Genomic DNA, 13,017 nt, shown 5'->3' with positions numbered 1-13,017 from the left:
TGTTTTTCGCGACGCGGATCCTGTGTTCTGCCTTACAAACAGGACAACGGAATGGATCGCATGCAGCGACCCCAAAAAACGACTCCGAAAAAGAGGGAAACGTAGCGGTCTTCTGGTTAGACTACGGAGACGGGCACATCGTGCCCCACTTCCTAGCATTCTTCTTGCCATTGTCCAGTCTCTTGACAACAAGGTTGATGAAATCCGAGCAAGGGTAGCATTCCAGAGGGACATCAGAGACTGTAACGTTCTGTTCTTCACGGAAACATGGCTCACTGGAGAGACGCTATCCGATGCGGTGCAGCCAACGGGTTTCTCCACGCATCGCGCCGACAGAAACAAACACCTTTCTGGTAAGAAGAGGGGTGGGGGTGTATGCCTTATGGCTAACGAGGCATGGTGCGATGAAAGAAACATACAGGAACTCAAACCCTTCTGTTCACCTGATTTAGAATTTCTCACAATCAAATATAGACCGCATTACCTACCAAGAGAATTCTCTTCGATTATAATCACAGCCGTATATATCCCCCCCAAGCAGACACATCGATGGCTCTGAACGAACTTTATTTAACTCTTTGCAAACTGGAAACCATTTATCCGGAGGCTGCATTCATCGTTGTTGGGGATTTTAACAAGGCTAATCTGAAAACAAGACTCCCTAAATTTTATCAGCATATCGATTGCGCAACCAGGGGCGGAAAAACCTTGGATCACTGTTACTCTAACTTCCGCGACGCATATAAGGCCCTGCCCCGCCCCCTTTCGGAAAAGCTGACCACAACTCCATTTTGCTGATACCTGCCTACAGACAAAAGCTAAAAAAAGAAGCTCCCACGCTAAGGTCTGTCCAACGCTGGTCCGACCAAGCTGACTCCACACTCCAAGACTGCTTCCATCACGTGGACTGGGACATGTTTCGTATTGCGTCAAATAACAACATTGACGAATACGCTGATTCGGTGTGCGAGTTCATTAGAACGTGCGTTGAAGATGTCGTTCCCATAGCAACGATTAAAACATTCCCTAACCAGACACCTTGGATTGATGGCAGCATTCGTGTGAAACTGAAAGCACGAACCACTGCTTTCAATCAGGGCAAGGTGTCTGGCAACATGACTGAATACAAACAATGCAGCTATTCCCTCCGTAAGGCTATCAAACAAGCTAAGCGTCAGTACAGAGACAAAGTAGAATCCCAATTCAACGGCTCAGACACAAGAGGCATGTGGCAGGGTCTACAGTCAATCACGGACTACAGGAAGAAATCCAGCCCAGTCACGGACCAGGATGTCTTGCTCCCAGGCAGACTAAATAACTTTTTTGCCCGCTTTGAGGACAATACAGTGCACTGACACTGCCTGCAACGGAAAAATGCGGTCTCTCCTTCACTGCAGCCGAGGTGAGTAAAACAGTTAAACGTGTTAACCCTCGCAAGGCTGCAGGCCCAGACGGCATCCCCAGCCGCGCCCTCAGAGCATGCGCAGACCAGCTGGCTGGTGTGTTTACGGACATATTCAATCAATCCCTATACCAGTCTGCTGTTCCCACATGCTTCAAGAGGGCCACCATCGTTCCTGTTCCCAAGAAAGCTAAGGTAACTGAGCTAAACGACTACCGCCCCGTAGCACTTCCGTCATCATGAAGTGCTTTGAGAGACTAGTCAAGGACCATATCACCTCCACCCTACCTGACACCCTAGACCCACTCCAATTTGCTTACTGCCCAAATAGGTCCACAGACGATGCAATCTCAACCACACTGCACACTGCCCTAACCCATCTGGACAAGAGGAATATCTATGTGAGAATGCTGTTCATCGACTACAGCTCGGCATTCAACACCATAGTACCCTCCAAGCTCGTCATCAAGCTCGAGACCCTGGGTCTCGACCCCGCCCTGTGCAACTGGGTACTGGACTTCCTGACGGGCCGCCCCCAGGTGGTGAGGGTAGGTAACAACATCTCCTCCCCGCTGATCCTCAACACTGGGGCCCCACAAGGGTGCGTTCTGAGCCCTCTCCTGTACTCCCTGTTCACCCACGACTGCGTGGCCACGCACGCCTCCAACTCAATCATCAAGTTTGCGGACGACACAACAGTGGTAGGCTTGATTACCAACAACGACGAGACGGCCTACAGGGAGGAGGTGAGGGCCCTCGGAGTGTGGTGTCAGGAAAATAACCTCACACTCAACGTCAACAAAACTAAGGAGATGATTGTGGACTTCAGGAAACAGCAGAGGGAACACCCCCCTATCCACATCGATGGAACAGTAGTGGAGAGAGTAACAAGTTTTAAGTTCCTCGGCATACACATCACAGACAAACTGAATTGGTCCACTCACACAGACAGCATCGTGAAGAAGGCGCAGCAGCGCCTCTTCAACCTCAGGAGGCTGAAGAAATTCGGCTTGTCACCAAAAGCACTCACAAACTTCTACAGAGGCACAATCGAGAGCATCCTGGCGGGCTGTATCACCGCCTGGTACGGCAACTGCTCCGCCCTCAACCGTAAGGCTCTCCAGAGGGTAGTGAGGTCTGCACAACGCATCATCGGGGGCAAACTACCTGCCCTCCAGGACACCTACACCACCCGATGTTACAGGAAGGCCATAAAGATCATCAAGGACATCTACCACCCAAGCCACTGCCTGTTCACCCCGCTATCATCCAGAAGGCGAGGTCAGTACAGGTGCATCAAAGCTGGGACCGAGAGACTGAAAAACAGCTTCTATCTCAAGGCCATCAGACTGTTATGTCAGGATTTGGCCAGGGTTGTTCCGGTTTTTGGTCACTAGATGCCCCCATTGTGCTTTTTGACCTTTTGCTTTCCCTTGATCCCCATTATTATTTGCACCTGTGCCTCGTTTTCCCTGATTGTATTTAAACCCTTAGTTTCCTTCAGTTCTTTGCTCTGTGTTTGTATGTTAGCACCCAGCCCTAGTATTCTGTGAACTCGTTGATCCCGGTGGACGCTCTTGTGGAATTCTGTTTTTTGTTCTTGTTTATTTATTTTTGAGTATCTTTTGAGGCTTTTTATGCTATACCTACCACCTTGTGGATTTACCTTTTTGTCTTGGAGGATTACCTTGTGGATTACCTTGTTCTTGTGGAATTCCTTTTGAGGTTGTGGAGTTACATGTTTTCCTGAAGGACTTCACTTTTTACTTTATTAAATACACCGTCTCAAGTACTGCTGTGTCTGCCTCATCTTCTGGGTTCTGCCGACTATTCGTGGCTCAGTTGGTTAAGTGACTGTTTCTCACTCCGGAGACCCGGGTTCGTAACCGGGTCCTGACATGTTAAACAGCCACCACTAACATTGAGTGGCTACTGACTCAACTCCAGCCACTTTAATAATGGGAATTGATGGGAAATGTTGTAAATATATCACTAGCCACTCTCATATATCCTTATGTACATATTCTTTATCCCCTTACACTGTGTATAAAACAGTAGATTAGGAATTGTTAGTTAGATTACTTGTTGGTTATTACTGCATTGTCGGAACTAGAAGCACAAGCATTGCGCTACACTCGCATTAACATCTGCTAACCATGTGTATGTGACAAATAAAATTTGATTTGATTTATACGGAACAGTACTGTTAGAGTGTATTGTTTGGTCTTTGATGTGCTGATAACAGCAGGGTCTTTGGTGAGTGAATGAATCATTATTATTATATTAATCACTGCAATTTCCATCTTCATCATCAATATCCGTCTCTTCCTTGTTATTATTATGTATAACATGTATCTGTACCAGGGTTGGGGTCCATTCCATTTCAATTCCAGTCAATTCAGGAAGTACTTTAAAATACCAATTCCAATTCTCTTTAATGCTTTTCAGTGAGGGAAAACTTGGAATGAGAATTTGGTTTACTTTCTGAAATGACTGGAATGAAATGTAATTGACCCCAACACTGATCTGTACTCACGGCAGAAGGTGCTGTTCCTCCAGGTTCCGATGGTGACTCCTCGGTCCTGACAGTCGTTGACGTACGACTCGATGGACTCACACAGGATGGGTTGAGCACCATCCAGCTCGCACAGGTCAAACAGACAGTCCTTGAAGAAACTCTGAAATAGACACACATAAACATATGCGTGTCTTCGACTTGCACACAAAGCTTGGAGGGTTGGTTACTTTAGTGACAAAGTTGTTTGAATTGAATTAAGCGTATTTAAAAATCTCTGCACTAAAAATGTCTATATATTTAAAAATGTTTTTCTTGGGTGTGAGATTTCACACATTAAACAAACTTTTGTTGAATCTTAAAGACAAAATATGATATGACCCTATATACCGTACATTACAGTAATATCTCACATTAGGTAAGACACTATGTACCACACATTACGGTAGTTACTCACATTGGGGTTGACCTTGGGGTGACAGACAGCGAACGGTCCATTCTTGTCCAGTAGCATGCCGCAGTAGCCAGAGCTCTCATACCTGTCCAGTTCATCATCAGTACAGCCTGGGATGGTGGTGTTGGGCTTCTTGTTACAACTGGAGTCAGAGACAGGGTGAATCAATCATGTGTGTGTGTTGGTGTGTGTCTGTGTGTGTGTGTGTGTGTGTGTGTGTGTGTGTGTGTGTGTGTGTGTGTGTGTGTGTGTGTGTGTGTGTGTGTGTGTGTGTGTGTGTGTGTGTGTGTGTGTGTGTGTGTGTGTGTGTGTGTGTGTGTGTAACTGGTGGCATGACTCACTTGGGATCTGTGACCCAGCTGTGTCCAAAGTCATTGGGGTTGGTGGTCAGAGAACCGTCGGGTTTCCTGAAGTCATCGTTGGAGTTTCCGTTGTAGTCTCCACACAGTCCACACAGCTTGTCCTTATAGCTAAATACAGAGGAGCAAATAGACCGATGAGTCAAGCACTTTTTCTAGAATATGAATGACAACATTATAAAATAAAAATATTACAATGTGAGAACTATCTACTTGGTTTTTATTTTACGTTGTGTTTATATGGTTATTTTAATGGTATATCATGTCGGGGTCACAAAAACTGTAGGAGAGGAACCAAGCTGCATAGACCCTGTTTTTGGTCTCTCTCTCTCTCTCTCTCTGTGTGTGTGTGTGTTCTCTTCAGTGTGTGTATGAAGCAGTTTTGACTCACTCCTTGATGACCTTGATGTCCATATAGTGGTTTCCGTCATATCGTACAGTCACACCAAAGTCCATGGCTACAGTGTAGTGTTTACCAGACTTCAAAACAGACACACCTGTAGCTGGGGTCAGTGGGATGTTCACATTGATACCATCCAACTAGGAGGAGAAGAGGACACAGACATGTGTTAGTGAGGGGCACTTCATTGTTGATGTTTTTCAGCTTCCTCTTTATAAGCTGTTCTGTGTTTTGAATGAATTTTATGCATTTATCGCTGCTCAGGAATTTCCCTTCGGTGGCAAAACATATTTATTGAATACAATGACAAACTGTTCTTGGCAGTGTACGTTACTTTATATTGAATGAGTACATGCAGGGCTCTGCATTTTATCACTATTTCTTTCTATTGTTCCGTATTTAAACATTTTCAAACGTCTTCCTCATCTCTTTTTCTCTCTACCCCAACCCTATCCCTCCATCAATCCCTCTCTCTCACCTGCACGGTGCCTCCCTTCAAGATGGAGATCTTCACCCCACGCACGTACACATGAACAGCCTTCAGGTAGGAGATGGTTGGTTTGTTGAAGCGGTTCTCGTTGTCAGCATGCACCTCGTAGTGAGGCACTGACGTGTGGTTACAGGGCTCTGACATCAGGTAGCTGCAGTTCCCCATGAAGTTGTACTTCTTCTTGTCGAAGGTGGTGTAGTGAGGGTCACCAGACGCGATACAGGTAGAGGTGTCTGGGGGAATAGTGATTATAAAGTTGGGAGTGAGATTAGTAATTGGCTGGTGGAAATAATACTGACTCAGTGTTCACATAGTTGGGTTATTATTTTCACCAAATGATGTCTGACAAAATGTAAATAGTGTTTTCTAAGCTGAACATAATACATGTATACTGTATATAAGGCTGTCTGTTTGCATAGCTAGGTATCAAACTCTAGGAACGATCCACTTTACTGTAGGTTGGATGTTCCCGTGGGTTTCACGATGGAACTCCTAACCAATATAATTGATTTGATAAGACTTTCATCTTTATATAAGTGATGATAACTGAGCTAATACAAGTTATGATAACTGAGCTAATACAAGATCTCATAACTTAGCTAATACCAGCTATGATAACTGAGCTAACACAAGTTATGATAAAGGCCATAATGTATTATTCCAGCCCAGCTTGATTTTAGATTTTGGCCAATAGGTGGCAGCAGTGTATGTGCAAAGTTCCAGACTGATCCAATGAATCATTGCATTTCTGTTCAAAATGTTGTATCAAGACTGCCGAAATGTGCCTAATTTGTTGATGAAAAACTTTTCATGTTCAAAACTGTGCACTCTACTCAAACAATAGCATGGTATTCTTTCACTGTAATAGCTACTGTCAATTGGACAGTGCAGTTAGATTAACAAGAATTGAAGCTTTCTGGCAATGTCAGATATGTCTATGTCCTGGGAAATGTTCTTGTTACCTACAACCTCATGCTAATCGCATTAGCCTACGTTAGCTCAATCCACCAATCCTGAAGAAGTTTTAACTTATTCGCCAAGTTCAATAAAGGTCAAATAAAAACTCAGCTAATTCAAGTTCTTATAACAAGTTATGATAACTGAATTACAAGTTGTGATAACTGAGCTAATACAAGTTATGATAACTTTGCCTAACAATGTATTATAACTCAGCTAACAGTACCTTTAGGATAGCAGGCTCCGTTGCGACACTCCTCTGTGGGAGAGCAGGAGTTGTCCACACAGTCCAAGATGTAGTTTCCAGCACAACGACACAGCTTGGAGCAGCCGTCACCAAAGATGATCTCTCCTGGCTAAAAGGACAGAGACAGGTAGAGAGGAATTATTAACATGTTGTTTTGACAATATATATAAATATTTTGTAATTTATTTGTGCATTCTGTAAAAGTATGTGTGTGTTCCTTGTGTTGCTGGTGATTTTTAAAGTGTATTTGTGATGTGCTGAGAGGAGCACTATCAATATCCATGTTAGTGGACATTCTGGACAGTAAAAGTACTGTATCGTATAATATTGTATCATACTGTGTATCACATTGAATGGTATGGTATATCATACACAATATACACAATATTGTATATCACATTATATTGTGTCATATTCAATCACACAGTACATTCTTAACCACAGACTAACAATCCCAGATGGTCTCGTACCTCATAGTAGTCACCTCCCTCCAGACAGCCACATGTTTCTATGGGGACACAGCGTCTGCCTTTGAACACAAAGCCTGGCTTACAGAAACACGCGCTGATACAGGAGCCAGTGCAGTTGGTGGAGGGTTCCTTACAGCTGGGGATGCAGGCAGGGCCACACTCTAAATACTCAGCATTGGGAGGGCACGTCACTATTGGGGGAGAGAGGGAGAGGAGGATGGGGGAGGCAAAGAAGAGAGGGTAAGGGGGTGGGGTGGAAGGGAGACTAGGGGTTAATATCAGGAATTATTGGGTTACCAATTAATTGATTTGTGCAAATACAGAAAGCGGTTTCTGATTCTGATCGTAAGAATAAGAACAGGTGATTGTCTGTTAATTTCACCTGGTGGTTTTGTGGTAGTAGGTTTGGGAGTAGTTGGTTTAGGTGTAGTTGGTATGGGAGTAGTTGGTTTGACTGTAGTTGGGGCTGAGGGACAGAGGGAGACAGCATGAGACATAAGAGAGAAAGACATTATAGCCAAGTCTCAGATCTGTTTGTGCTATCTGGTCAAGTAATATGGTCACAGCCTGGTCACCTAACCTACCATCCAAGACGTCAGACGTCAAAACACCATTCTGAGTGTGTGGGTGTTTGTACGGACTGTTTATGTCAGGGGACTTACTTGTAGGGTAGCAGTCCAGCTCTCCTCCCTGGACCTTACACTCGTGCATTGGAGGGCAATCAGAGGGATTGCAGGTGACGAAGGGAGCGTTACAATAACATTTCAGCTTACAGTCCTCCAGGTACCACTCCTCACCAGGCTGGATGGAGGGAGGGAAAGAGGAGAGATGGAGGGAGAGACAATAGTTCATCAGTGGTTGGTTGCAGTTTGGTTACATACACGTCACACACACAAAGTCCATCACCCGACACACAACACACTCACCTCGTAGTACTGTCCGTTGGTGCCTTTGCAGCCACAGGAGTTCTCTTTGACACACTTCCCGGCGCTGAGGACGTAACCAGGGTCACACACACAGCCCTCTGAACAGGGAGCATCACACCCTGTGGAGGGTCTGGAGGCACAGGTGGGCTGGCAAGGGGCGGCACAGGGCACGTACTGACTGTTGGGGGGGCATGTCAGAGCTGGAGAGAAGGAGGGAAGAGGAGACATTAGGAGATAGGTCTACTTTAAAACATGACTGTCTCTTAATAATGACCTTGTTGATTATACGGAACAGTACTGTTAGAGTGTATTGTTTGGTCTTTGATGTGCTGATAACAGCAGGGTCTTTGGTGAGTGAATGAATCATTATTATTATATTAATCACTGCAATTTCCATCTTCATCATCAATATCCGTCTCTTCCTTGTTATTATTATGTATAACATGTATCTGTACCAGGGTTGGGGTCCATTCCATTTCAATTCCAGTCAATTCAGGAAGTACTTTAAAATACCAATTCCAATTCTCTTTAATGCTTTTCATTGAGGGAAAACTTGGAATGAGAATTTGGTTTACTTTCTGAAATGACTGGAATGAAATGTAATTGACCCCAACACTGATCTGTACTCACGGCAGAAGGTGCTGTTCCTCCAGGTTCCGATGGTGACTCCTCGGTCCTGACAGTCGTTGACGTACGACTCGATGGACTCACACAGGATGGGTTGAGCACCATCCAGCTCGCACAGGTCAAACAGACAGTCCTTGAAGAAACTCTGAAATAGACACACATAAACATATGCGTGTCTTCGACTTGCACACAAAGCTTGGAGGGTTGGTTACTTTAGTGACAAAGTTGTTTGAATTGAATTAAGCGTATTTAAAAATCTCTGCACTAAAAATGTCTATATATTTAAAAATGTTTTTCTTGGGTGTGAGATTTCACACATTAAACAAACTTTTGTTGAATCTTAAAGACAAAATATGATATGACCCTATATACCGTACATTACAGTAATATCTCACATTAGGTAAGACACTATGTACCACACATTACGGTAGTTACTCACATTGGGGTTGACCTTGGGGTGACAGACAGCGAACGGTCCGTTCTTGTCCAGTAGCATGCCGCAGTAGCCAGAGCTCTCATACCTGTCCAGTTCATCATCAGTACAGCCTGGGATGGTGGTGTTGGGCTTCTTGTTACAACTGGAGTCAGAGACAGGGTGAATCAATCATGTGTGTGTGTTGGTGTGTGTCTGTGTGTGTGTGTGTGTGTGTGTGTGTGTGTGTGTGTGTGTGTGTCTGTGTGTGTGTGTGTGTGTGTGTGTGTGTGTGTGTGTGTGTGTGTGTGTGTGTGTGTGTGTGTGTGTGTGTGTGTGTGTGTGTGTGTAACTGGTGGCATGACTCACTTGGGATCTGTGACCCAGCTGTGTCCAAAGTCATTGGGGTTAGTGGTCAGAGAACCGTCGGGTTTCCTGAAGTCATCGTTGGAGTTTCCGTTGTAGTCTCCACACAGTCCACACAGCTTGTCCTTATAGCTAAATACAGAGGAGCAAATAGACCGATGAGTCAAGCACTTTTTCTACAATATGAATGACAATATTATAAAATAAAAATATTACAATGTGAGAACTTTCTACGTGGTTTTTATTTTATGTTGTGTTTATATGGTTATTTTAATGGTATATCATGTCGGGGTAACAAAAACTGTAGGAGAGGAACCAAGCTACATAGACCCTGTTTTTGGTATCTCTCTCTCTCTCTCTGTGTGTGTGTGTGTTCTCTTCAGTGTGTGTATGAAGCAGTTTTGACTCACTCCTTGATGACCTTGATGTCCATATAGTGGTTTCCGTCATATCGTACAGTCACACCAAAGTCCATGGCTACAGTGTAGTGTTTACCAGACTTCAAAACAGACACACCTGTAGCTGGGGTCAGTGGGATGTTCACATTGATACCATCCAACTAGGAGGAGAAGAGGACACAGACATGTGTTAGTGAGGGGCACTTCATTGTTGATGTTTTTCAGCTTCCTCTTTATAAGCTGTTCTGTGTTTTGTATGAATTTTATGCATTTATCGCTGCTTAGGAATTTCCCTTCGGTGGCAAAAAATATTTATTGAATACAATGACAAACTGTTCTTGGCAGTGTACGTTACTTTATATTGAATGAGTACATGCAGGGCTCTGCATTTTATCACTATTTCTTTCTATTGTTACGTATTTAAACATTTTCAAACGTCTTCCTCATCTCTTTTTCTCTCTACCCCAACCCTATCCCTCCATCAATCCCTCTCTCTCTCACCTGCACGGTGCCTCCCTTCAAGATGGAGATCTTCACCCCACGCACGTACACATGAACAGCCTTCAGGTAGGAGATGGTTGGTTTGTTGAAGCGGTTCTCGTTGTCAGCATGCACCTCGTAGTGAGGCACTGACATGTGGTTACAGGGCTCTGACATCAGGTAGCTGCAGTTCCCCATGAAGTTGTACTTCTTCTTGTCGAAGGTGGTGTAGTGAGGGTCACCAGACGCGATACAGGTAGAGGTGTCTGGGGGAATAGTGATTATAAAGTTGGGAGTGAGATTAGTAATTGGCTGGTGGAAATAATACTGACTCAGTGTTCACATAGTTGGGTTATTATTTTCACCAAATGATGTCTGACAAAATGTAAATAGTGTTTTCTAAGCCGAACATAATACATGTATACTGTATATAAGGCTGTCTGTTTGCATAGCTAGGTATCAAACTCTAGGAACGATCCACTTTACTGTAGGTTGGATGTTCCCGTGGGTTTCACGATGGAACTCCTAACCAATATAATTGATTTGATAAGACTTTCATCTTTATATAAGTGATGATAACTGAGCTAATACAAGTTATGATAACTGAGCTAATACAAGATCTCATAACTTAGCTAATACCAGCTATGATAACTGAGCTAACACAAGCTATGATAAAAGGCCATAATGTATTATTCCAGCCCAGCTTGATTTTAGATTTTGGCCAATAGGTGGCAGCAGTGTATGTGCAAAGTTCCAGACTGATCCAATGAATCATTGCATTTCTGTTCAAAATGTTGTATCAAGACTGCCGAAATGTGCCTAATTTGTTGTTGGAAAAACTTTTCAGGTTCAAAACTGTGCACTCTACTCAAACAATAGCATGGTATTCTTTCACTGTAATAGCTACTGTCAATTGGACAGTGCAGTTAGAATAACAAGAATTTAAGCTTTCTGGCAATGTCAGATATGTCTATGTCCTGGGAAATGTTCTTGTTACCTACAACCTCATGCTAATCGCATTAGCCTACGTTAGCTCAATCCACCAATCCTGAAGAAGTTTTAACTTATTCGCCAAGTTCAATAAAGGTCAAATAAAAACTCAGCTAATTCAAGTTCTTATAACTTAGCTATTACAAGTCATGATAACTTTGTCTAACAATGTATTATAACTCAGCTAACAGTACCTTTAGGATAGCAGGCTCCGTTGCGACACTCCTCTGTGGGAGAGCAGGAGTTGTCCACACAGTCCAAGATGTAGTTTCCAGCACAACGACACAGCTTGGAGCAGCCGTCACCAAAGATGATCTCTCCTGGCTAAAAGGACAGAGACAGGTAGAGAGGAATTATTAACATGTTGTTTTGACAATATATATATATATTTTCTAATTTATTTGTGCATTCTGTAAACGTATGTGTGTGTTCCTTGTGTTGCTGGTCATTTTTAAAGTGTATTTGTGATGTGCTGAGAGGAGCACTATCAATATCCATGTAAGTGGACATTCTGGACAGTAAAGTACTGTATCGTATAATATTGTATCATATTGTGTATCACATCGAATGGTATGGTATATCATACACAATATACACAATATTGTATATCACATTATATTGTGTCATATTCAATCACACAGTACATTCTTAACCACAGACTAACAATCCCAGATGGTCTCGTACCTCATAGTAGTCACCTCCCTCCAGACAGCCACATGTTTCTATGGGGACACAGCGTCTGCCTTTGAACACAAAGCCTGGCTTACAGAAACACGCGCTGATACAGGAGCCAGTGCAGTTGGTGGAGGGTTCCTTACAGCTGGGGATGCAGGCAGGGCCACACTCTATATACTCAGCATTGGGAGGGCACGTCACTATTGGGGGAGAGAGGGAGAGGAGGATGGGGGGCGGGGGTAAGGGGGTGTATGGTTTGGGGTGGAAGGGAATCAAAGGTTAACATCAGAGCTCATTTGTGACGGTTTCTGATTCTGACCATGAGAATGATAGAGGTGATTGGCTGTTAATCTCACCTGGTGGTTTTGTGGTTGGTGGTTTTGGTGTAGAAGGCTTGGGGGTTGAGGGTTTGGGAGTAGTCGTTCCTGGTGCTGATGTAGTTGGTCCCGGTGTGGGAGGTTTTGTTGTAGTTGGTGCTGAAAAAAACAATGAAAACATTTGAGACACAAAAGAATACTTTCAGAAGACCAAATAGCAGTTTTCAAAGATCAGAAGACATGGTTGTCTATATAAGATATTGATCATCTCAGATCATAGATTATTCATTACCTGTGCATTCTGTGATGCATACAGCGTCTATAGCGATGTCTGTCTCAGGGGTCTCACCGTAGAAGCCAACGATCACAAACTGAAACTCAAACACCCTCCGTCAAATCAATATTCAAACAAAAGGAAAACAGATTTACCAGATAAATACACATTTGTGCTTCGATAAAGAAGGGTTGAATATAAGAGCACAAGGCTATTTAATTTTTTTTTTTTTATATCAAATTCGTAACAAATCACTTT

At 43.5% G+C, this 13,017-nt stretch overlaps 1 protein-coding gene across 1 annotated transcript in view; it reads right to left on the bottom strand.

Annotated features, from left to right (window-relative positions):
- The window catches only part of LOC135511247 (zonadhesin-like), a 119,431-nt gene that overhangs the window by 91,464 nt on the left and 14,950 nt on the right, over positions 1–13,017 (bottom strand). The window contains 20 exon segments of the mRNA XM_064932872.1: positions 3,607–3,637; positions 3,884–4,080; positions 4,375–4,513; positions 4,713–4,841; positions 5,122–5,270; positions 5,609–5,853; positions 6,804–6,933; positions 7,295–7,485; positions 7,677–7,760; positions 7,957–8,095; positions 8,221–8,420; positions 8,851–8,992; positions 9,287–9,425; positions 9,629–9,757; positions 10,036–10,184; positions 10,525–10,769; positions 11,688–11,817; positions 12,178–12,368; positions 12,525–12,644; positions 12,778–12,856. Of these exon segments, the coding sequence (XP_064788944.1) occupies positions 3,607–3,637; positions 3,884–4,080; positions 4,375–4,513; positions 4,713–4,841; positions 5,122–5,270; positions 5,609–5,853; positions 6,804–6,933; positions 7,295–7,485; positions 7,677–7,760; positions 7,957–8,095; positions 8,221–8,420; positions 8,851–8,992; positions 9,287–9,425; positions 9,629–9,757; positions 10,036–10,184; positions 10,525–10,769; positions 11,688–11,817; positions 12,178–12,368; positions 12,525–12,644; positions 12,778–12,856 (2,958 nt within the window).

Source organism: Oncorhynchus masou, chromosome 23 (genome assembly GCF_036934945.1).
Source record: "Oncorhynchus masou masou isolate Uvic2021 chromosome 23, UVic_Omas_1.1, whole genome shotgun sequence".
In the NCBI taxonomy this organism is placed as follows: domain Eukaryota; kingdom Metazoa; phylum Chordata; class Actinopteri; order Salmoniformes; family Salmonidae; genus Oncorhynchus; species Oncorhynchus masou.
Note: the sequence above shows the minus strand (reverse complement) of the source record. Positions and strands in the feature narration are given on the sequence as shown.